At 31.6% G+C, this 24,733-nt stretch overlaps 1 protein-coding gene and 1 pseudogene across 13 annotated transcripts; both read left to right on the forward strand.

Annotated features, from left to right (window-relative positions):
- The first annotated feature begins 4,979 nt into the window (after positions 1-4,979).
- Positions 4,980-8,435, forward strand: LOC129312472 (probable nucleolar protein 5-2; annotated as a pseudogene).
- Positions 8,436-10,995: 2,560 nt separating this feature from the next.
- Positions 10,996-22,043, forward strand: LOC129312408 (putative disease resistance RPP13-like protein 1). Of its 13 annotated transcripts, none has more exons than XM_054955025.1 (9): positions 10,996-14,671; positions 15,523-15,592; positions 16,953-17,078; positions 17,175-17,279; positions 17,533-19,497; positions 19,633-19,762; positions 20,869-21,163; positions 21,539-21,630; positions 21,736-22,043. In XM_054955025.1, exon 1 carries the CDS (start codon positions 12,198-12,200, stop codon positions 13,638-13,640), a length of 1,443 nt encoding a protein of 480 aa, XP_054811000.1. In that variant the 5' UTR covers positions 10,996-12,197; the 3' UTR covers positions 13,641-14,671; positions 15,523-15,592; positions 16,953-17,078; positions 17,175-17,279; positions 17,533-19,497; positions 19,633-19,762; positions 20,869-21,163; positions 21,539-21,630; positions 21,736-22,043. The 13 variants fall into 13 exon arrangements, with proteins under 13 accessions (XP_054811000.1, XP_054811003.1, XP_054810996.1 ...); XM_054955028.1 differs by lacking the exons at positions 16,953-17,078; positions 17,175-17,279 and having other exon boundaries at positions 17,533-17,854; positions 18,428-18,504; positions 19,366-19,497; XM_054955021.1 differs by lacking the exon at positions 17,175-17,279 and having other exon boundaries at positions 16,953-17,101.
- The last annotated feature ends 2,690 nt before the right edge of the window (positions 22,044-24,733 follow it).

A 24,733-nucleotide genomic window follows, 5' to 3' on the forward strand; every position in this document is an offset into this window, starting at 1 on the left:
GGTCTCCTAATTTTCCTTTCACAAGTGTCTGATTTTTCTAATTTTCAAGTTTTGGTTTGCTGCCTTTATGATTTTTTTTGGTGTTATAGTTGAACACTATTATTTTTGTAATTTTTGTCTGATTTTCAACTTATGGTTATTGTTTGTGACTACAACACAAATATTCTTGCATTTGGTCATGTATCTAACCGAATAGCTCAACAACTTTTAATTTCAATTTAGGAAAAAAATATTTATGATGCTATGATAGTATTAAAACATTAAGATAATTTGGTGGTTAACAGAAGAAGACAATTATGGACCAAAAATGTGAATAAGGAGATCTTCATCTTATGCTTGGGTGGTTTATGATTGCCCATGCTATTTACACAATATTTTTGAATATGGCTTGTTCTATAACTATTATTTTTCAACATATTGCTCGAATCAATGATGCGTGTCCAAGTAGAGCCTTTTGAAACTCTTGAGCCAATTGTTGAAGATTCAAATCACAAGAGATGGAAGTTGTTTATGGTCTTTTACTGTGACTTGTATATGTTTAGTTCAGTCATATTATTATGCATTTTATGGTCTATAGAATTATGTTCTTCAATTTAGGTTCTAGTAGTAGTTGTGTTTTATTGCTATATGTTCTGTTTAGTCATGTTTAAACTGATTGCTTTGACTTGCTCGTTGGGCTCCTAATATCTATATACATATAACTACCTTTGTCCTAAATTATAAGATAATGTGAGACAAGATTACTACATACCAATAAAACTCAATAATGACATTTTACAAAATTACTTTTTTAGAGAAAAAATAGACCTGCAAATGTGTCCCTCATTTAGTATAAATTTAAACTTACACACTTAATTATTATATTATAATCATTTCAATTATTTCTCCACATGAAGGGTAATACTGAAAAAGCATAATTAATGAAACTTTATTTTTATTAAATTGTCTTATATTTTGGGACAACAAAATACCTTTAAAGTTGTCTTATAATTTGGGATAGAAGAAGTAAGATTTTTTATGAATGAACACCTAGGTGTTGACATTTTATGAGTTTAGTCATGTCTTAATTGCTTGTTATTGCATAGTTTACCCATAGGCTTGCATTAAAAAATAGACTACTTCAAATATGGGTTTTTAAACCCCTCACCTTTTGTTTTGTGACTTGCAATTCATAGAATGAAGCAACAAGAAGAGGACAGTAGAGAGGTAGCAGAGGAGGAACCTGAGACAGAGGATGAGCTAGACAAAGATGAGGCTAAATTTGATTTGAGGAGCCATCTATTCCTTTCAGTGAAGCAGAATCAAGCAGGAAGAGACAAAGGGCAAGGCATGACACTGCTGCAGCTGCAATGAAGGAAGCTTCTTCCACTATGATCCAAGTCTTGCAAAAATTTAGCAGTTTATATGCAAACATGCGTCAGGAATCTCAGATGGTTTCAATGGCTAAAGAGATATACAAGCAACTATCATAAGTTGAAGGTTTGACAAAGGATGAGATCAACAAAGCTCATGTCAAAATTGTTGAATTTCAAATGTTTATGGTTGGATTTCCACATATTCCAGATCAACACAAAGCTGGTTAGGATCATAGTCTCATCAACTAGCTTCTAGGATGACGGTTTTACTTAGGAGTATGAATAATATACTTTTTTCTTTTTATGTGTAGTCTAATAATAATAACATGGTTAGTATCTGATGAGTATTGGCTGGTTTTTGAAATATAGGCACTATCAATTTGATTTTATGTATATGCTTTACATTAGGTTCTATCAGACTTGGTTTTTTTTTTGCCTTATTTTATAAAGGTAGCCTCTAAATTGGTGACTGTCTGATTTTATGAATTAGGTTTAAGTTTTTGGTTTTTGTTTTTCTATATTTAAAATTAAGGTAATTTTATTTTGTTAAATTATAAAGATAGGCAAGCCTACATATTAGAAAAGGAACTAGAAGATAATTAATTCATGTACATAGCTCTATATCTAAGATTAAAGCCTATGATAGCTAAACACTCTAGAGGTGGTTTCAAATTATGTAGATATAAAACAAGTGCATTGCATGTTAATTAATCTGTGCATGTATTTGCTTCTTTATAATAGGTTATTATAAGTAGTATTTTCCTAATATTTTATGAGATTCCAAAGCCAAGTGTAACTTATCTTGATTTTTTTTTGGATGTTCTCAGTGGCTTCTAGTGAACCAGAAAACAAATAAACTTTTTTCAAGTTAAGATTTCAACATAATTTTTATAGAATGAAGGTTTATTGTTGGTAAACTTATATTAGGGTAGGTTGGTGAAGAAAGAAAAAGCAAAGAAAGAAATAGTGCACTAACTCATTCTACCTTAACAAGACAATGCACTGATGTCATCCTTAATGAACAAAAACAACAAAAGCATTATATTCCATTGAAATGCCTTTAATTAGTATGACTTAGTGTATTAGTTGTGGAGGAGCCACTAGAGACCACAATGGTGATTGGATTACTGGCTTCACTCATAACATTAGTCAGTGTAACCCACTTGAAGCTAAAGCTTGGGCATGCTTAAAATACCTACAATTGGCATAGGATATAAGTTTTAGGGTTTGTTTGGATTTGGTACTTTCAATTGTTAGAAAGTATTTTTCCACTTAAAAATGGTGAGATATTGTTTGGACACTTAAAGATGTGTCAAATTGACTTTCCAAAAGTACACCGAAAGTAAAGGGAAAGTAGATTTGCCAATGGCCTAGCTAGAACTTTTCAAACACAAATGGGACAATAATCTTGGGGGTAAAGAGCAAAAGCAAATATCCAAAAGGGTTTTAATTCATTATTATCTCTTCAATAGTATAATTTTCACTTTGACAAAGCCAAACGTCATTGAGAAAAAGTTTTGGGAGAATAACATTCAAAGACTACTTAAAAAATTATTTACACATAAAGACCAATATGAAATTGTTTATTATTAAAAGGATAATAGAGACTTTGTTATAAAAAAATGGTAATGGAGACTTTTTTTTTTAAGAATGATAACTTATTATTGGTCCTTGTTTGCGAATAATTTTTTTTGAAAGATTCTTGGATGTGATTCTCTCAAAAATTTTCTACTACTGCATTTTGTAGAGTACTCCCTCCTCCATTTTTTTTATAATTTTTAAAAATAAATTCATAATAAATATGTAATTAGATAATAAATTCTTTTTAATGATAAAGTATTTTAAAAAATTTCAAAAACAAGCAAAGCAAAGAAAAGCCATCAATATTAATATGTTAATTCTAAAAATATTATAAAGAACATATAAAAATATAGTCTTTTGATATGATACTTAAATATATAAAAAATCATACATTTCACATACTTAAACCAGATTTCATATATAAATAAAGAAACAGAAAAGCATTGACAGCATGAAACAAAAACAGAAAGCTTGTTTGCATGCATGTAGCTACTTAATTTTACAATCATATATAATTTCATATCAGTATATTTCAAACAATTTAGTAAATAGCTAATAAAATTAATGTAAAGAATAATACATACATGCATACAAGCATACATATGTAAATAGTCTATATATTGCATACTATTGGTCAACATCCCTCCTTCCATGATTAACATGAGCAAGAAATTACTTCACTTCAATCAAATACATAGTGTTTTTCTTAATATAAGTAAATACATGCAAACATATATAGTCTGCATAAAGATTTTATATATACATATCAAATATATTTTTAAAAACTGGTTTACTTCCAATAGACCAAACCATCCATATAGTGATATAGATGACCAATTCTTTGCATGTCATCACTATTTTATAAAATTTCAATCATAAAAACCTAACTCTAGTGTCTAGGATTATAAAGAAATAAATAAAATTGTTAGTATAAATAATGGTTATATATCATTGACCATAAGAATTAAGAAAGTTCATTCAAAGCCATTCATTGGTTATGGAATTTAGAACATTAAAAATAAAGAGTAAAAGATACCAAGAATTGAGAATTATAGAATATTCAAAATATTTACTATGCTTCTTTTTTTAAAAATTATTTTTAATTGACTTCTATTTGAGAAATAAATAAATTATTGTGTAATAATTACAAATATATATTGAGTATATCTTTCTTTTATTCAATATCCTCTATTTTTTTAATACCTTTGTATACATATATAAATTGAACAAAAAATGAATCTAAATGGAGAATTATTTTTTTAAGTATTTTTATTATTTATCTTTAAAAAGTTCATGGTTTTTTTGGTTTGGCCAAAAAAGTACATGTTTTATTAATTTCATACATTTTCAACATTATTTATAATTTAAATATGACATGTAAATTGAAAAAAATTGATAATTACTTCACTTGAAGCTTATTTTCCTATGAATATATTACATTATATCTTTAAATATAAAATAATCTTTTCCAAATGATTAATTTCAATCTAATATATTGCATTATATCGAAGACTGTTTAATAATTAAATTAAATTAAATTAAATTAAATTAAATTAATTATATATTATAGTACTCATGCTCTTTTTATGCCATTCAATTTAATCTAAGTAAGTCTGTATTTATAAAACCCTTGGCGTTCGTTAGTGTTAACCCCTAAACCTTAAAATGCCCCAACCTCGCTGCTGTGTTCTTGCTGCTAAACTAGCTCTTACTTGTGAAATTCATCTATCTCATTTTGATATTTTGACACAGCTGCTAAAATCTTGTCAACTTTTAAAGTTTAAAGTTTCTTGCTGTGATTTATATGTTAGGTTATGGTGATTCTTGAACTTACTAATTAAAAAAAAACTGTGTCTGTATAGTTTAGTGCATTTTCAGGAAGGTTACTAGTGCTCACTTTCTCATCGGCTTCCATTATTATTAGTATCATTGTTGTTACTGAGAGATGATGACGCTGGAATCTATTACGTAGTTTTGACTTTTGAGCTTTTCTTACTAAAGGACTTGTGTTGTTTTCCCCAGGCTTGTGTGGCAAGTAATAAAATGCTTGTGTTGTTTGAAACACCGGCGGGTTTTGCCCTTTTCAAGGTTTTGGATGAAGGAAAGCTTTCAAAAAATTTTTTTTCATTAAAAGCTTTCAAAAGTTGAGGTAACAATACTGATAGTTATTTGATTCTTAAAAGAATGCCACTTGGCATTAGATTGTAATTTTATTCACTTAAAATTTCTCCAAGGAAGTCTAACATATTTGATGAGTAGCTCGGTGGTTTTGGTGTCATTTTTAAGTTTTTCTATTTTTTTAATTTTTAAAATATGGAATTCTACTACGTTTATCATATGTGTCTTGTAATTTGCAAAACTTAGAAGCATACATGGTCTCTCCCTTACTCCTCTTTTAGTTAACCATTTAGAAGGCTTCTGGGGAAGTAGTGTGTTCAGGGTTGGGATAGCAGAAGCTTGTATTTACCTTAGAGTTTAGCATACCATATTCTGTTTTGATTTCTCATTAATCTGATACCATGGTGCATTTATCTAAAGCTTATGACATGAGTTATGAGCTATAACCCCCCCAAATAGTTTTTTGCCTATTATTGTAGCTTAAGTTAGGTTGTTGTTCTTCATCTTAATTTATTTTTTTTTCCACGTAGGACTTGTGGAAGGAGTTTAACAGTTTCAAAACAGCTAGATAGGTTTCACATGCTCCATCTCATGCTCTATGCTGACTTTATTACTGTTAAATTTGCTTCAATGTTCCAATAGCATATGCAAGAAGCTCACTATATTTGGCACCATATTAGGTTGCCAAGTTGAAAGCATTTTTTAAGTTTGAGAATACTTCAGAAGCTCTGGAGGTCGTAACTTTGTTAATTGAAGGTAAAGCTAGCAAAGGACTGTGAAAGTTCTTACATGCACATTGTGAAAATGAAACCTTAGCCATATCTGATTCAAAGCTTGGGAATGTGATAAAGGAAAAGCTAGAAGGAAATCAAATTGCTTTTGAAGAGTGGTGAAACTATTTAAAGCTGAATTTGTAATTTAAAATTGGCATAACTCATCTAGCAAAAAATTGAATGTATTCACAGCAATGTTATTATGGAGTTAATGAGAGGTGTGAGAAATCAATTAAATGAACTCATAACTGGTCTCTTAATGTAAGATGTGGCTCCAATAAGCTAAGGATTATCTCATAGTCTATCAAGATACAAGCTGAAGTTTAGTGCATATAAGGTGTGGTTTCTTTAAACTTTTGTCAATTGGCATTGGGAGTGGATGTTTATTTGTTAGCATGTTGTATTTGCCATTTCTTTTTCCCACTGAGTTGCTGTTGACACCTATTTTGTTATATAATCATTTTGTAAGCATGTTGCTTGCCTTATGTTCGGTGTGGCGTTATCAATTGTTGGGTCTTATATGATAAGTGTTAAAAAAATGCTTAAAATTTTTTCACCACATGAATACCCTTTTGGATTTTTTTTTGGAATAAGGAGTCAAAATGTATTACAAGAAGTCAATAAACATAAATCAAGTCAAATGCTGGTAGTTCACCCTAGATTTATCCCAACTCAAAAACTAAAAACAAAGGCCAGGTGGCTAGCCTAAAAAAACAAGAACAGCATGCTCACAATAAAGAATGTGACATTTGAATTATTGAAAGAAGAATAGCATATTTCTAGAACACTTAATAAATAGATTTTCTTTTTAATATCCCTTGGGAAACATTGTTAGAGGTTGCTGTTGTCTAAATGTCACCTATTGTGTTACAGGTAGATACCATGATTGTCTAAGCCATTAGTCTACTTGATGACTTGGATAAAGAGCTAAATATATATGCCATGAGAGTTTAAGAATGGTACGGTTGGCATTTCCTTGAGCTTGCTAAAATTATACAGGATAACATCCAGTGTGCAAAGGCTATCAAATTGATGGGAGATCGAGCTAATGCTGCAAAATTTGATTTCACTAAGGTATGGTTTGTGAGCTATACTTAAAGTACCTTTGTAATTTTGCTTTTTAGTTTTAACATCTCAAGGTCAGTTCCACTATCATATATGTTTGAAGTCAAGGATGCACAATTATTCCCAGGATTACATTACATGGAAACCTTTTATTGTAAATTTAATTAACATCAATACCCTCTTTATATACAGTAATACAGAATAGGAAGCTAGGCTTTGCTGTTTTCATGGATTCTTAAGTTTTCTAACTTCATGTGCCGCAGATCTTGTCAAACAATGTTGAGATAGAACTAAAGGAGGTTTATGTCCATGGGAACTGAAGTTGATGAGCTTGATTTGATGAATATCAAAGAATTGTGTGACCATGTGTTATCTCTTTCTGAGTACAGAGCCCAGCTATATGATTACCTAAAAGTAAGATGGACATCATCACACCCAATTTGACTACTCTTTTTAGGGAGCTAGTTAGTGCTTGTCTTATTGCCTATGGGAGCAGCTTATTAAATCTTGCAAAACAGCCTAGGAGCATGGTGCAGATTCTCAATGTTGAAAAGGCTCTCTTCAGAGCCCTGAAGACTAAGCATTCTACTATCAAATATGGTCTTATTTACCATGCATCTCTGATTGGTCAGGTAACTCCCAAGTTCAAGGCTAAAATTTCTCGATCACTCATTGCGAAGGCTGCATTGACCATCTGGTGTGATGCTTTGGGAGATGGCGAAGATAATTCCATAGGCTTGGAGAAGAAAGCCAAGGTACTTTCTCAAAATTGGATCGATAGTTTCCCTCTGTTCATAATTCATATTTCCTTAAGACTTTCTGATAGCTATCCAATAAGATACTTGTAGGGTAGGATACTTTAGCATATGTATTACATATTCTAACATTTGTATTATGAATTTTTTACAATAAATTTGTTCTACAACTTAAAAAACTTGAAAAAAGCTTACTATTTTGGTTGATTATTTCAAATATCATTATATTACTTTAGAAATTCTTGTTCAAAAATCAAAATACATGTACCTATATCATAAAACATTGAAATAAATATTATAAATATTCCTGTACTTGAATCCTAAAATTTTTGAAAATTACCATATCCACTGAATTATGCTATATTGTATTCGATACATGTATCCAAGTCGGTGCTTCTTAGTCTAACATGCCTATTCTAACAGCTTGAAGCATGGTTAAGGAATCTTGAAGGCAAGGAATTAGGTTGATTTGCTGGCTCAGCTAAAGGAAAGCCCAAGATAGAAGCATATGACAAGGATAGGAAGAAGGGAGTTGGAGCACTATTAACATCGGCTAAGGTCTGATTCTAAATCACCCTTTTTTGTTTGTTTGATGCCTCTGTAATGTTTTGCTCTATTTTCATAAATGCTGACTCTACTGTGTTTTGTAGACATATAATCTTGCCACCGACTCTTCTCTTGGTCGAGTAGATTTGAACACTGAATAGGAACCAATGAAAATTGAGGATGGAACCTAGGGGGCTGCTGTTAGTGAGAAGAAAGAAAAGAAAGAGAAGAAGAAAGGGAAGGAGAAGAAGAATGAAGAGGATGCAAATGCTATTCAAAAGCATGAAAATGGAGCTGACATAAAGGAGAAGAAGAAAGGGAAGGAGTCTAGTGAGAATGGTGAGTTGAATGGAGATGATGCTGATGTGGGAGAAAAGAAGAAAAAGAGGAAAAGCAAGCAGAACAAGAAGAATAAGCTAAAATGCCCAGAAAAAAGAGAGACAAAAAGAAGAAAATAGAGGATCAATAGCCATAGGGATTGAATTTGTAGTTATCAGCTAACCCATTTGCTGGTAACAATATCACTTTTGGATATCTCAAGTAACTCAATGCTTCATTATTTATAAATTGCTTCATTATACATTAATACATCTTTGTGTCCAATTTTTTTTACTAATAAAGTATGATGTATTTGAGGAAATTTTGATGCTGTTATATTTATTTGTGCATTTTAGATGCTGTTGGTTCTAAACTTTTAGAGATATATATATATATATATATTCAATTTTCTTTCATAGTCATGTCATATAATTTTTCCTAACATGATGAGCACACAACTTTCCATTCATGATGATGTTGTAAATTATTGGGGTAATCTCTGTCTCTTTAAAATGCTAGTCATTGCTCAATTTCCAATCTATGCCATGCATGCTTCGAATATTCATTGATAAAGTAGGCTTTGCCCATAAAAGATAGTATGATATGATAATATATGCATGTTAGATTTTTTTTTGGGAGAGTTCATATACAAGTTTACAATGTATTAGTATAGTATAATATGTAAAATGTTTATATGTCATGCATTAATACAAGTTTACATATAATATGTAGTGTATGAGAAGGTTTATTTTCTAGCATTAATCGTTTGGGTTGATCTATACTTGAGGATGTCTAAGGAAATTATCAATCAAAATTTGTTGATTAATAGCAATGTGTTAAAGCTAAGATTGAATTGGCTATTTCGGGTAGTGATTCCTTAAACGATTGAATTGGTCATCAATCTAATTTGGAACAACCGCAAAATCCAACAAATAATTGAATTGGTAAATACCATTAATTAGGTCAATATAGTCTTCATTAATTCCAATGGTATGAAAAAATCTGTAACTGAAGGGGGGAAAGAAAATATTTATTTATTTATGATCTCTTTTATTTCAAAAGCAAATTTTTATATTTAATTACTATGCATTTGATCACAATTTAATTTTGGTTATAGTTAAGATATTGAACATCAAACTTATTATTGAATTGGTTAAGATACAAGTTTAAGGGTTAATAATTAAAATGACAGTTGAATCATGTGGTCAGATCAATCATAAACAAAATATTTTAATATTTTATTAAATCATGTGACTCAACAATTTACCACTTCAATTGAGTGGATTGACTTGGATTTTTATACTCTACACATATCATGTTAGTTCAATTGTGGGTTTGATTTTTTTTTTATTTTTATTTCTCACTAGTTCAATTATGAGTTTTATTTTTTATTTTTTTGTTTCACTTAGCGTATAGAATTTCTCCAATCTTATATATAAATCATCTTTTAGAAAAATTGCTGGTTTTTTTTATAAGTCATTTTGTATGAAAGATAGATCATTTATAACATTATTCTAATTTTATCTTTTTGTTATTTTCTATTAGTAAAGTAAAACATTACATATGATATGAGAAAGATATTTTATTTTTAAATATGATACATTTAATAAGGGTAAAATGAGAAATTGTTGTCTTTTTCATAACATTAATGATTTAACTCTCTTTTCTTAATTTCAGAGATAGTTAAAAATGACTTATTTATAAAATAAGGAGTAGTGGACTTAATGTGATTCCTATCGTTGACTTCATTTAATTGTTTATGGGTTACTATTGTTGATGTTTGTTGTAGCTGAAAGATTAAAGTTAAAAACATAAAGGTGAATATTAACTAAACAATCAAAATGTAGCGTCTTATATATAAGAAATTATAAAAGTACTTGCTTTATTAAAAATATAAAATATTTTTTAAAAAGTTAAATAGTAAAAAATATAAAAAAATTTTAGCAGTTTAAAATATAATTAATGTACTTTATTCAAAATGTCCATAATAAATAAATTATTTATATTTATTTTAAAGTAAAACATCTTAATAAAATAAGAGTAAGTATAAAAAAATGGTGTTATTTAAAAATAAGTAATTATTTTATTAGAAATCATATTTGATTAAAAATGTCTTACATTTTAGTGAGTGTATAATTAAAATGTGGATAATTAATTATAAAATTAATGCAGGTAAGTAGTTATAAAAATATAAAAAAAATTCTGAGGAGATCTATCTGTAGACAAATGTTAGCTTGCAAAATGAAAAGTTTATTTTTAATCACTGTTTAAAAATATCATAACGGTTGTATCAGGGGAAAAAAATCATAACAGTTATCTTAACTTATCAATGAATGTGCAACTAATGTCCAACGATGCTAACGTTTATTTATCAATTCAAAAAGGGAAAAGTTTTTAGAAAGAAACAGCCAAGCGGTCAGGGTGTCCATACTCCGACTACTTGCAAAGTAAAAGCAATTAAAGCAATCTACATTATTGTCCTTCGCTTCAGGCATTGGCCGACAAGAAAATCTACCAAACCAATTAAATTGAAGCTTCCAACTTTATTATCCATTCACGCAGCTTTGAGATTATTCCCATCGAGGAAAGAAAATAAGCTCTATCATTATTCCACACTACACTTCTTCTGCGCTCTCGTTCCCAAAAAAACTTTCTTGATTTCTTCTGCTGATCTCCCCTGTTAAGCATACCAGCAACCATGGCTGCTGAGGTTGTGGGTGGAGCATTTCTCTCTGCTGCTCTTCAAGTTGTTTTTGATAGGCTGGGTCCTGCTTCTACCATATCCAAGTACGTCCGATCTAGAAAGCTCGAGGATCGATTGCTCAAAAACCTCAAAAACACCCTCATCTCTGTGAATCAAGTGCTCGATGAGCAGAAGCAAGGCAGTACACAAACTCCTATGTCGAGAAATGGGTTCAGGAGCTCAAACATGTTGTTTATGTGGCTGATGACCTCTTAGATGAGATTGCTACTGAGGCGACCAGGTTAAAGATCGAAGCTGAGAATCAACCTGCTTCCAGTAAGGTACTAAGCTGCTTAACTGCTTTTGATAATCCATTTGACAAACACATGGAAGCTAGAATCCAGGAAGTGCTTGACGACCTGAAGTCCCTTGTAGAACAAAAGGATATTCTGGGATTGAAGGAAGGCTCTAGCGGTGGTAGTGAAGTTGGAGTTGGTGGGAAAGGATACTCTAGATTGCCAACTACATCTCTGGTGCCTGATGAGTCCCGCACATATGGCAGAGATGGTGATAAAGAAGAAACAATTCGTCTTTTACTCGATGAAGATCTGAGCAGGGACCCACTATCTGTGATTTCTATAGTGGGTATGGGTGGGTCGGGGAAAACCACTCTTGCTCACTGGTGTACAATAATGAGAGGATGAAGGATGGCAAATTATTTCAACTCAAAGCTTGGGTGTGTATTTCAGAAGAATTTGATGTTATTAGAATTACGAAAACAATACTTTCTGCACTTGATTGTTCAATAACAGGATATGAAGATAAAATCAGCTTCAGCTGAAACTGAAAACAGAAATTGACAGGGAAGAAATTTTTTCTAGTTCTTGATGATGTCTGGAATGAGCACCACCCCAGTTGGGAATCATTACAAGTTCCTTTGTGTTTTGGGGCTTCTGGAAGTAAGATCCTTGTTACAACACGTAGTGAAAATGTAGCATCAGTCATGGCCTCTATTAGAGTGCATCACATAACTTTGTTAAATGAAGAAGATGGGTGGAAGTTATTTGCAGAATATGCGTTCAAAAACAAGGATGCTAGCTCGTGTTCAAATCGACAGTCAATTGGCAAAAAAATTGTTGAGAAGTGCAAAGGGTTGCCTCTAGCCATAAAATCATTGGGTGGCCTCTTGCATAAAAAGTTTTCAGAGGAATATTGGAAGGAAATTCTTGATAGTGAGATATGGCAGCAACGGGATAGCAAGAGTGATATAATGCCAGCTCTACGACTAAGCTATCATTATCTTCCTTCTAATTTGAAGAGGTGCTTTGCATTTTGTTCTATATTTCCTAAAGACTTTGAAATTGACAAGGAGTCTCTAATCCAAATGTGGATGGCAGAGGATTTGATACGTTGCAACCAAGGAAATAAAAGTGTGGAGGAATTGGGGAATGGAATTTTGGAGGAACTAGAATCAAGGTCATTTGTTGAGAAATCAAGAAGAAATGATGACAAATTAATCATGCATGATCTTGTAAATGATTTAGCGATGTCAGTCTGCGAAGGATTTTGTTTGAGGATGGAGGGTAATAAGGTGCCAAATAATATTGATGAAAAGATACGCTACTGTTCACACTCAAGTTTCGTCGATGAAATATCATTGGAAACTATTTATGAGAGCAAGCAGTTACGTTGTTTTGCTCAACTAAAAGAAGGGTACCGTGATCCTGGTGATGAGATTGAGGCTGAAATGCTTTTAAGATTCAAGCACTTGCGAATTTTGGGCTTGAAGAATGTTGCAACTATCACTAAATTAAGTGATGGTATAAGCAATTTAAAGCACCTTCGTTATCTAGACTTCTTTCATTGTGGGATTGAAAAGTTACCAGATTCAATCTGCACCATGTGTAATTTGCAAACTTTGAAATTGAACGAGTGCGATCAGCTTGTTCGGTTACCTCAGGATTTGTACAAATTAATCAATTTGTATTATCTAGACCTTTCTTCTACTGGGATCAGCAAGCTACCTGATTCAATTTGTAAGGTGCACAGTTTGCAAACGTTGAAATTGCGAGGGTGCGAGTCTTTGGCTGAATTGCCACCAGATTTGCAGAGTCTCATCAACCTTCGACATCTTGATTTGGTTGGGACTTGTATAAGGGAGATGCCAATGAACATGGGAAGGATGAGACGTCTTCAAGTATTGACAAGCTTCGTTGTGGGAAAGCAAGGCGGGTCCAATATTAGGGAGTTAGGAAAACTCAATTGTCTTCAAGGCAGTCTTAAGATTTTAATGTTGGATAACATCAGTGATCCAAAGGATGCTGGGGGGGCCAACATGAAGGAGAAGAAATACCTGAATGAATTGACTTGGGATGGAGTGGAAACAATGAGGATTCACAAAATGAAAGGTCCGTTTTGGAGGCTCTTCAACCTCATACAAACATGAAACGTCTTGTTATTGAAAACTATGGTGGCACAAGGTTTGCGGACTGGATGAATGCTCCTTATCTACCTAATTTAGTATCTCTTGTGTGAGCGATTGTAAATATTGCTTTTGTTTACCACCATTTGGGCGGCTGCCCTCTCTAAATGTGCTTCGGATTTGTAGATTACAAGGAATAAAGAAGATTGGGTCAGAGTTTTACGGGGAGAATTTGCCAATTGCTCCGTTTCCATCCCTTAAATATTTGATAATTGAAGATATGGGGGAATTGGAAGAATGGAAGCATTTTGAAGGTGAATGTTTTCCTCGCCTTAAAACCATGTTTATAGAAAGCTGTCCGAAATTAAGGAAATCCCTTCCTCTATGCCTTCCATGTTTGGAATGGCTATTAATTACAGGATGTGAAGGCTTGGAACTTGAATCATTCCCTATGAAAGATTCCTCTTATCCGAAACTTGAAAATATCACCCTTGCTGGCATGACCCATCTGAAGTCACTTCATGAAGACATGCATGCACAGGTCCCCTGTCTTCGTTCTTTAGAGCTGGTTCGATGTCCACAGCTGCAATTGGTTCCTCAAAGAGGTTTTCCTTCAAGCCTTTTCAATATTAGAATAACAAGTTGTCCGAAACTCATAGCTTGTCGTATGAGCTGGGGCTTGCAAGGGCTTCATTCTCTAGAACAGTTTCAAGTGGGTGATCATGATTTTGAAAATGCCGAGTCTTTCTTAGAAGAGCAACATTTGCCGCCCAATCTTGTAGTTCTTCATCTTGTGGGATGTTCAAATTTGACAAAAATAAACAACAATGGCCTTCTCTCCCTCACATCTCTTCGGTGGTTATGCATTGAGGGTTGCCCAAATCTCGAGTGCTTGCCAGAGGAAGGTTTACCCAACTCCCTTTCTGGAATATATATTTCAGGAAATAGTCCATTACTAAAGCGGCGGTACCAAAAAGTGGATGGACCAGGCTGGCATAAAATTTCTCACATTACAGACGTGCGTATAGATTAGATGGAACTGCATTCCCTTACAGGTATTTTATTTTATTTTAACCTTCCATTAATAAGTTGATTTCATTGTTTTGACATTTTCAATCTTTTTTTTAAACAAAAATAAAGGCACCATATTTTGTAGTCTACTCAAAATCCACGAAATTATCATTGTAATTATTTTTTTTAGATGGGAATTTGAAACTCAATAAGCACCCAGTCTCCTAGTTTTAATCCTTGGATTAACAATTATAGAGTTTTCTTTTTGGGCTTTAAATTAGTTGTTTGGTTTCGTCTATTTACTTTTTTTTTTTTGGTTCTTTATTAAGTTGAAACTTATTTTTTGAAAAATATATTAAAAGAGTTATTTAAAAAAATATAATTATTATCATTGAAAATGTATTCTTTATAAAATTAATATTAGAATCAAAATAATTTTTAAAAAATTGTATATAATCAATAACTATCAATTATTTTTACATGACATTAAGTTAAAAATCAATTTTAAATTTTGAAAGGGATTAAAAAAATTGTAATGACAAGAAATGTCTAAAAAGATTATAAAAATATTATAGTTCATGATAATTCTCAACAAAAATTAATACCATAAAATAAATATAATTTAAAAACAAACAAAAAATGGCATTTGTTTGGATTGGAGTACGCCTGAATGGCTCAGGCAGGGCAGGATTGTTCAAGGTTTCAGATAATGTGCACAACCCTACCTATAAATAAGAAGCCTTGTACTATTGAATCCCTTCCCAATAAAATATTGTTTCTTCTTTGGCCTCGTATTAAGAAAAAAATTTGTTTATTTCTTAGACAGTTTTATTTCAAAATAATATTTTAATTTTAGTTTTTAAGATTTTACCTTTCTTTCATCTCTTGTTGGCAGTTCATTCATTCACCCGGGAGTCATGATGCATATATAGAGTTTCGTCACTAATATTCTTTCTTAATTAAAGGTTAGTGCTTTAATATTATTGCATTTCTTGTATTTAATTTATTTTTTTTTCTCTATCTTTAATAAAATTAAAAATGATGTGCAATTGTTAAAAGTATTTATGAGCAGCAAAATTATTGTAGAAAACGTGAACGTGTACGAATCATTCATAAATGGTGACATCTAATCGCTGCAACTTGTTCAACCAAACTTTGAAATTAGATGATCTTATTATTTATTTATTTTTTTTTGGTAAAAGAAATTAGATGATTTTAAATTGCACGTGTTGAGATTGTATTTTAACAATAATAATCATTTCAAAATAATAATAATAATAATAATATTTGAAAATTTTTTTTATTTATATCAAATAATTTCATGCAAACAATTATTAATTTTCGGGAAAAAAATTCTTCACTTTAAAATTTCTCTAGCTGACTTTAAGATAGTGGAAGGGTTGATTGGGTTATCTATTATGATTTTTTTAAGAAAAACCGATTAATTATATATTGAAAATTAAAAATGCCTTATTTTTTGGATAAATTGGTCCACTAGCTGAAAATAATCTTATGTCTAGGAAACATGGACCAAGTTTTTTAAAAATTGAAAGTAAGGTCAGTTTACATTGATATACAAGGAGTTTATCATTGAAAATTTGAAAATTTACAAAGGATTTGTCATTGATATCCAACTGTATATTATTAACAAATATATAAATTAGCCATAATACAAAATATAATAAACGTTGAGCTATTTTCTTGGTTTGGTCATATAACATGGACTATATCTATAAAGGTCCCTATATCTTCTAACATCTAACCTAAGAATAAATGCCATATTTTTTAACGGAGGAAGTAAATGATTAAAAGGGAGGGGCACTTCAAGAAAATCAACATACAATTTTTACAAATAACCAACTTAATTAATTTCCTCAATCTATTTGAATTAGTTATCTATTTCTTTCATTGAGGATGGGAAGGAGTATCTGATTTTAGGGTGAGGATTCTTTCCACTTTCCTTCCCATCATCTTCTTGATTTCTAACCATTAGATCAAGGTTATGATAATCTATATTTGATTTCCTATGTAATATTCCTTTTTATTTTTATTGTATTTTTTAATTGTTCATAGTAAATTTTAGTTTAGATTTTAATATTTTATATTTTTTATACTTTAACATTTCAATAATAATTTTATAGGAGATTAAATATAAACCATCCAAATTTTAATCTAATGGTTAAAAAGGAAAAAGAAGGGGAGAGGATGAGAAGGAAGAGGAGAGAATTCTTGCCCCTGGATTTAAGTTCAGTGTACATGTTTAATTATGATGCTATCTCCATTTACTTACAAGCTCATTGTTGTTACTTGTGTCGGAATGCTTAGCGAGATACCAAGTTTTTGGACTATCCTGAGTTTCCCAGAATCATATGCCATCCCATGTATTGCCAATCCTTGTTGTGATCATCATCTTCCTCGGCATCTCGTGGTGCTTTTCCTATGAGCAACATGGTTGGATTCTGCTTGTGATTCCAGTAATGATACTACTCTTATATTATTAGTAGTTTCCAAGGATGTGTTTCAGCCCTTTAGGATCCACTTTTGCAGGCTCTTTTTGGAAATGAAAACCCTAATAATATGATCATCATGCAAAGTTTCATGAATCTATAACCCTTTTAGTTGTCTTAACAACAAGCTCAAGAATTTTATCAGGTAGCGCCTTAACTTTTTCATCATGCATTCATTCATTGAGCGTTCATAATTCTGCAACCACAATAAATGTCGTTAATTATGCCCTCACAGCTACATAGAAACTCATGCACATCATCTGATTGTGGCAAAATTTACATGAGTTTTGTTTATCTAACAACTAATGCACATGAGCAATATTTTGAATTTCAAAACAGACATGTTTGCCTGTGTTGTTATGATTCTATCTCATTCTTTCATTTTTCTCCATGTGCAGAAAATGCTAAGCCAAATACCATGGATTTGGACTATCCTAAGTTTCAATGCATGTAAAGCAAATTTGTGAAGATCCCAGTCCTCACATGAAATCTTGTCCACAAAACCACATACTCGAAGCTTCCTCTATCTAACCTCATCTTCCCATGTGTGGTAGCGGTCTCCATCTTCCTTGGCATTGTTCTATGAGGGAGTTTTCAAAAATGCAGATGAACAATGGGGCTGTATTCTATAGTTATGATGTTGCTCTTAATTTTCTACTGAGAGGAAGAAAGGAGGACCCAGCATTTTCCATTCATTGTACTCTTGCTTATCGTGGTTCTGTAAGAATCACCTTCCTTGAAACTGAAGTTCTGGTCTGTTTGGTTTCTTTTTCTAGGGGTTTGAATTCCTGGATAAAGTTACTTATTATTTTGATGAATTTGATATTAAAATGTCAAAAACCTATATCAATTGTTAGATAATAGGAAACTTTGAATCTAACCACATGAAAATGACAAAATATATGATAGGAGACAGAGCTGTATGAATTTGGTTTAAGATATGGAATCTTGTTTATTTGGAAAGAAGCTTGCTAAATGAGGATCAGAACTTCTCTGACACTACCCTGCTGAAAACAATTGTGAAGATATTGAAATTCAGTTTTAGGCATGCTTGAGAATTGAATCATAATTGATCGCCTCAGAAAAGCGTTCTATATGCGTTTATGCTTCTTTATAGATTCTTCTTTTATCTCATGGTTACTTTCTTCAAATTATTTATAATTGACACTAAGCACCTGAGGCTTACTTTGTCCTACATCTACTTCTCCTTTTGTATCTTGTATTCAATTTTGAAGTTTTTATTTGTAATTGGATTTGAATCTGAAATAAATTTGCCAATCTTGTCTGTGAAAGTTGCAACAAGTGAACAACTGGTGAAAGCTAATGGCACACAGTATTGAAATTTATGGATTAGCTGCAAACTATCAATGGTACCTATTGTCCTTTATTTCCCTCTGTTGCTTTGTTTCTTTAAGATTGATATTTGTCCTATAACATTTCAAAGAAAAGGATAACCATTAACCTATGTATACCAATGAAGTTATTCAAATTAGTATTTTATGAAACTAATTGATTCCGTTGTTCAATTTGACTCTTTCTTGTTAAGACTTGAGAGTTTTATGACCTTTAAATATACCTCAAGAAATCTAGTGAAGCCAAGAAATATATTCCATGTGTAAAAATGCTGAGCTGAAGACCATGTCTTCGGACTATCCTGAGTTTCACTGTATATATGTAAAGCAAATCTATGATGATCCCATCCTCACGAGATCTTGTCCACAGAACCACATGCCTGAAGCTTCCACTATGCTAGTGGTGGTCTTCATCCTCGGCAGTTGATGGTATTCTAGGAGAAAGTATCAAAAAGTGTAGATGAACAATGGTGCTCTTAATTTTTTATGGATAGTTCAATTTGGTTCTTGTTTGGCTCATCAACATGCGAGGAAGTAAGGAGGACCCATCATTTTCCATTAAAGGGGTGTGGATGTTCTTATTTTGCTTTGGCTCATTTTTGTTTTGTAAGAGTCATCCTTTCTTGAAAATAAAGCTTTTCTATGTTTTGGTTTCTTTTTCCAGAGGTTTGAATTCCTTGATGAAGTTATTTGGTTTTCTAAGAATTTGACAGTGAACTTTTCTGTGGCTTTCGGTACTTTCTTCTGTTGGAAAGGATAGGAGTGTGTTTCTGGGCAGATTAACTGTAATTTTTGTTGATTTTCTTATATTCCCTTGCATTGGCTGTCGAAAATGTGTGAATTGATAAATTAATTGGCTTGAAGTTTTTCTGGTTGCAGGTACAACTAGACTATGGTTGGTCTTATTGAAGTGACTAACACACAGCATTAATTCTATGTGAGATCAGTTTATGTGTTATGGATCAAATGAATGATTAATTGCCTGAAAAATTTCTCCTCTTTTAGCCTTGGGTATGTTTTTTCTGTGGAAGTTGGGAAATCTTCTGTTCTATTTATTTCTGACCTTAAACACCTAAGATTACTTTGTCTTGCATCTACTTCTCCTTTTTGAATCATCTGTTTCACTTTTTAATTCTTTATCTGTAGTTGGATTTGAATCTGGAACAAAACTACGTGCCAAGCTTGTCAATCAACGTAGCAACAAATGAAACAGCTGCCAAAAACTAATGGCATGAGGGAAAATTCAAATGGTTGAATTAGTCTCCCATGATCAAAGGTACCCCACAGTCCTTTTAAGAGGTTTGGGCATATACAAGGAAGACCAAGGGAGGCACCGGTGAGAAGAGTGGAACATATAACTTTGAGTCCGATTAAGAGAGGTAGAGGAAGGTCTAAGAGAACACTTTTGAAAGTTATTGAACGCGATTTGTTAATTAATAATATTCCTAAAAGCTTGATAAATGATAGAGCACAATGGCGTCTTGCAATCCATGTAGCCAACCCCATCTAGTGGGATAAAGGCTTGTTGTTGTTGTTGTTGATCAAAGGTACCCCACAGTCCTTTTAACTCATTTTGTGACTTTGTTTCTTACACATTGATAAATGTTCGAGAACATTGCCAAGAGAAAAAGATAACTGCTTAACTGATATATGTCTGTGAAGTTATTCTCCATAGTATTGCACTAAAGTGTTAAATGAAACTTAAACTGATTACTTTTTTCTATATGAATCTTTCTTTTGTTAAGAGTTTTTATTATTGTTTATAATTCCTAGAGAAATGTAGTCATGCCAAAATTCAATGCTGGACTTCTGAGATTCATTCATTTCATGATGTCTGTCTGCATTGTTTGCTGTCAAAGTCTCAGTTCAATGGGGATAATTAGTTGATAATATATTGATGCCTAACATACTAATTAAGTTTTCAATTCTAATGATGTGACCACCATCATGGATGGTTTTTCCTTGATGTATTCAGTTTTATTTTTGTGAATAATTTCCTGTAAGTAAATAACAATTTAACATAGAAGATTAGTCATTTCAAATTTTCTTCTCATGAATGACTCTCCAGATGATGACTAAAACATCAAAAATCCACTAAATATGTCTCTAAGGATGGACAAAATATTTTTCAAGTTTGCAAATGAAAATCTTAATAATATGATTATCCTGTAAAGTTTCATGAATCTATAACCCTTATACTTGTCTTTATCCTTAAATATCTCAAGAATTGTATAAGGTAACTACCTAGCTTTTACATCATTCCTTCATTGTGTGTTCATAACACCTTATGCACCTCTGGAATATTTTGAATTTCAAAAAAAGTCATGTTTGCCTGTGTAGTTACGATTCTTTCTCATGCTTTTATTTTTCATCCACATGCAGAAATGCTAAGGCAAAGGCCATGTCTTTGGACCATCATGAGTTTCAATATATGTGAAGCAAATTTGTGATGATCCCATCCTCACAACAAGTCTTGTCCACAGAACCACATGCTTGAAGCTTCCGCCATCTCCAACCTCAACATCCCATGTGCTGCTATTCCTAGTTCTAGTCTTCATGTTCCACAGCATTTGATCGTATTCTTGTGAAAGTTGTCAAAAGTGCAGATGAATAATAGGGTTGGATAGGGTGGGAATATGGTTCTGGACATATTAATTGGAATCTTTGCTGGTTGCAGGTACTTTGAGATTGCAATCTGGCTTTTAACATAGCACTACCCTTTATTAATTTTATGACTGTTCATTATTCCTCAAGAAATCTAGTGAAGCACGATTGATTGTTGTTCTTTGGGATTCATTCATTTTCATTATCTCTGAATTTGATGTTATAATCTCAGTCAAGTTATGGAAACCGGATACTTTGGTGCCTAGCATGCTGTATCTTCAATTCTAATAATGTTCACTTCCATTCATGGTTTGATTCTTGAGGGTGGAAGGCTTTTATCTTGATTTCTTTGGGAGCATAAAGAAGCTTGTTGATCTGTCAGAATAAGTGAAGTAGTGTGGTGTTGATGTTTGAACCGTTTCTTGTATATTTTTTTCTGAATTTGCAGGCAAGCGAGAGATACTGTCAAAGCTATTAAAACAACAACAAAAATGATGGGAATTGTGGCAGATCCCAATGGCTAACTTCATTTAGTCAAGGGTGAGTATGCAATTCTTCATGTAATTCTTGACACAGTCTATTCCACAAACAAAAAGCCCCATTATGCATTTTGACGGAACTGAATTGACAATCCTTACCTTTCAGTTCTATAGTGTCATGTTGAATGACCTGTTCCTTATCTGATGAGCAATGGAAGAGATCATATTCATAGTTAAGGAAGAATCATGTTCCATGCTGTGAGTGTCAGCAAATTTAGTAGTTGGTCCTTTGTTGTTGGGCCTGTAAATTGTTTTGTTTCTGTTCAATGTACACTAGTTGGGCGAGAGAGACCTATTCAAAGGGTATTTCAGATAATGAGCTGATATGTTACTGTGTAAATTGGTCATTTTGAGATTACAACTCTCCATGTGGTAACCGAATTCATGTGTTCCTTCAAATGCCTTTTGTTTGTCTCCTCTGTTTTTTGTTTTTTTTTTTTTTATATTTATGCAATGTAGAGCCAAGGTTGTGTTGAGGTTGCTGCGACTAACCAGATTGTTTGGTTTTGAACAACCATTCCATGATGAATCTGATTCATCACATGCTGATATAACTAAATGAATTTCTTTCTGATTTATCATAAAGATAATACCATAGTGCTTTTATCTTAATTTTTCAAGAATATCTAAATACAGAGCCCAATGTTTGATGATAAATGGATCAAAAAAGCTATATACATATATATGCTTGTATACGCATGTATGTAAATGTGTGTAGAGCGCGTGCATTCCTTTTCATTTGTTGGAAATTAAAAGAGACTATGGAAGTAAAATACAGGGCTTTTGTGACTAATTGTAAATATATATGATAGGAGATGTTGCTACATGATTTGGTTTAAGATATGAGGATTAGAACTTCTTTTTTCTCCTGCCTCAGTAGAAAATTTTCATTCATGCTTGAAAATTGAATCATCATGATCCATCCGCACAGAAAAACTTCCTCTCTGCCATCATGCACTTTTTCTGTTGGAGTGGCGGCAAGTTATTTAATTCTTGAAACCTCCTCTTTATTTTTAAGATTTCATTTCAATCCACCCTAATGTTAGTATGCTGTTAAATTACATATGTTGGAACAAAATATTCCTTCTTTAAATATAAATATTATCTAAAAATCATTCAAATTACCCCAAAAAAAAAAATTAAGCATATGTATATATGTATATATACTTTTAACATATACAAGCATATTCGTTTGGTAATATTCTTTAAAATTTAAATACATAAATCATCCAAAATAATATTTCAAAGACTAAGTTAAAAAACTTGAAATTATGTAATGTTGTTGAAATGGAAATTCTCATTCCTGGCTTGAGTTCCATGGTGTTGTACTAAATGTTTCATATTGAACTACTAATGTTCTAGCTGCTTGGAAATGAAAACTTTAAAGATCATATTTATAACAAAATTTGTGGTCCTAGCCTGGCTTTGTTGTTCTTGCTACTTGTCCTGATGCTGAGAAACTAAACATTGTGATGTCAGAGAATAGGTTCTCTAAGGAATTAAGAGTCACACTTGAAGAACTCTTATAATGAGAACTTAAGGGATTGTAAATTGTTGTAAGGACTCTGTCTTTCAAAAATTTCAGTTACAATGTATGAATGTTGATCATTATGAAATTAGAACTGAGCAACTTGTGAATGAATTTAGAATAAATAGTGCTAGTCTTTTGCAGCTTGCTCTATTATGTATTTATTAGTCATTTTTTTTTTACTGAAAAATATAATTCACTTGAAAGCTTATTCCTTCCTCAGCTTCTCCAATGTAAGGTTAGCTTTTTTAAAAAAAAAAATTATTCTGTATGCTTCTTTAATTTTTTTATTTGAAATATCATTTTTTATGTGTTTTAGTCTCACTGATAATTAAGAACATACTTTTAATTAGAAAAATTAAATAAATAAAAATTATTATTTTATCAAGTAATTTTTCTTAATGCGGTTTTATGTGTTGCACCTCACATCTTTTATTTTTATCTGTAAATAAAGATAATTGTTTAACAGTTTTTTCATAATTTGGTATGCAAAATGGATTATTTTATTATTTTTTGTTCCTATTAGATAATTAATTAAAAATAATTTGTTCATTTTGCTTGAACTGACAATTGAATTCAGGACCTCCAAATTAAATTTGCACCCACATGAAGACTAAATCTGAAATGATTTGTTTGTTATTAATCAAACTATTAGTTTTGAGTGCTGCATCATTTAAAAGATTTTTCCCATATTCTTTCAATATTCACCTTAGAATTTTTTTTTTCACATCAAGTATAATTTTAAACTCAAAATTTTCGGTTGTTATCATTTCTACAACAACTTACACCTAAACTGTTACATTGGAAAACGATTGAATTTTATGCATAAAATTGAAAAGGAACAAATGTCAATATCTGCTTCAATAATTAATCAACAAAAGAGAAAATTATAGACAAATATGAACACCCTTACTTAGAACCTCCAACGATTTAGTTGTGTTACAAAAATATTCACATGCTGGGTGCATATTAACAAGTCTAATATTGTTTAGCTTACGGAGCTCAGCTATATATAATATCTATTCTTTGATAATATATATAAGTTATCCTTTTAAAAAAATTAATGGTCACATTTATAATTAATTTTGTATAAAAAGATGAAATATTAATTACTTTCTTTTAATTCTACTTTACACAATTTTCTATAAATATTGTAAAATATTGCATATAAGAGAAAATGCATTTTAAATATGATAAATTTAATAAGAGCAAATAAAACAATTTCTTCTTTTTTCAATTCTACCAATATAGTTAGAAGTGATTTATAAATAAGATAAAATAATATATTAATATTGTTAAAATTGTGGACAAGTAAACAAATTGCTAGGTGACAAGGATCGTTCCACATGATGATTGTACTTTGAAACCCAGAACTTGATTAATTAGCAAATAGTAATACCTATATGTTCAGATTTCTCCTAAATCTGGTTCTCATTGTTGCCTATGACGGCATAATGCAAATGGAAAAAATATTAAACCACAACACGATAAGTTACAAAGGAATCACCGCACCCAAGAACGTAAATGATCTTCACCACTTGTCCTTTTTCTAACCCACAGTAGCGCACCGTCGCAT

The sequence above is a fragment of the Prosopis cineraria genome, unplaced genomic scaffold (genome assembly GCF_029017545.1).
Source record: "Prosopis cineraria cultivar Desert tree isolate PC_DT_omini unplaced genomic scaffold, ASM2901754v1 PC6, whole genome shotgun sequence".
NCBI classification, from domain to species: Eukaryota; Viridiplantae; Streptophyta; class Magnoliopsida; order Fabales; family Fabaceae; genus Prosopis; species Prosopis cineraria.

Coding starts and splice junctions, on each gene's coding strand:
- LOC129312408 (XM_054955021.1), top strand. CDS start 12,198: ATGGCCTCTATTAGAGTGCATCACATAACTTTGTTAAATGAAGAAGAT.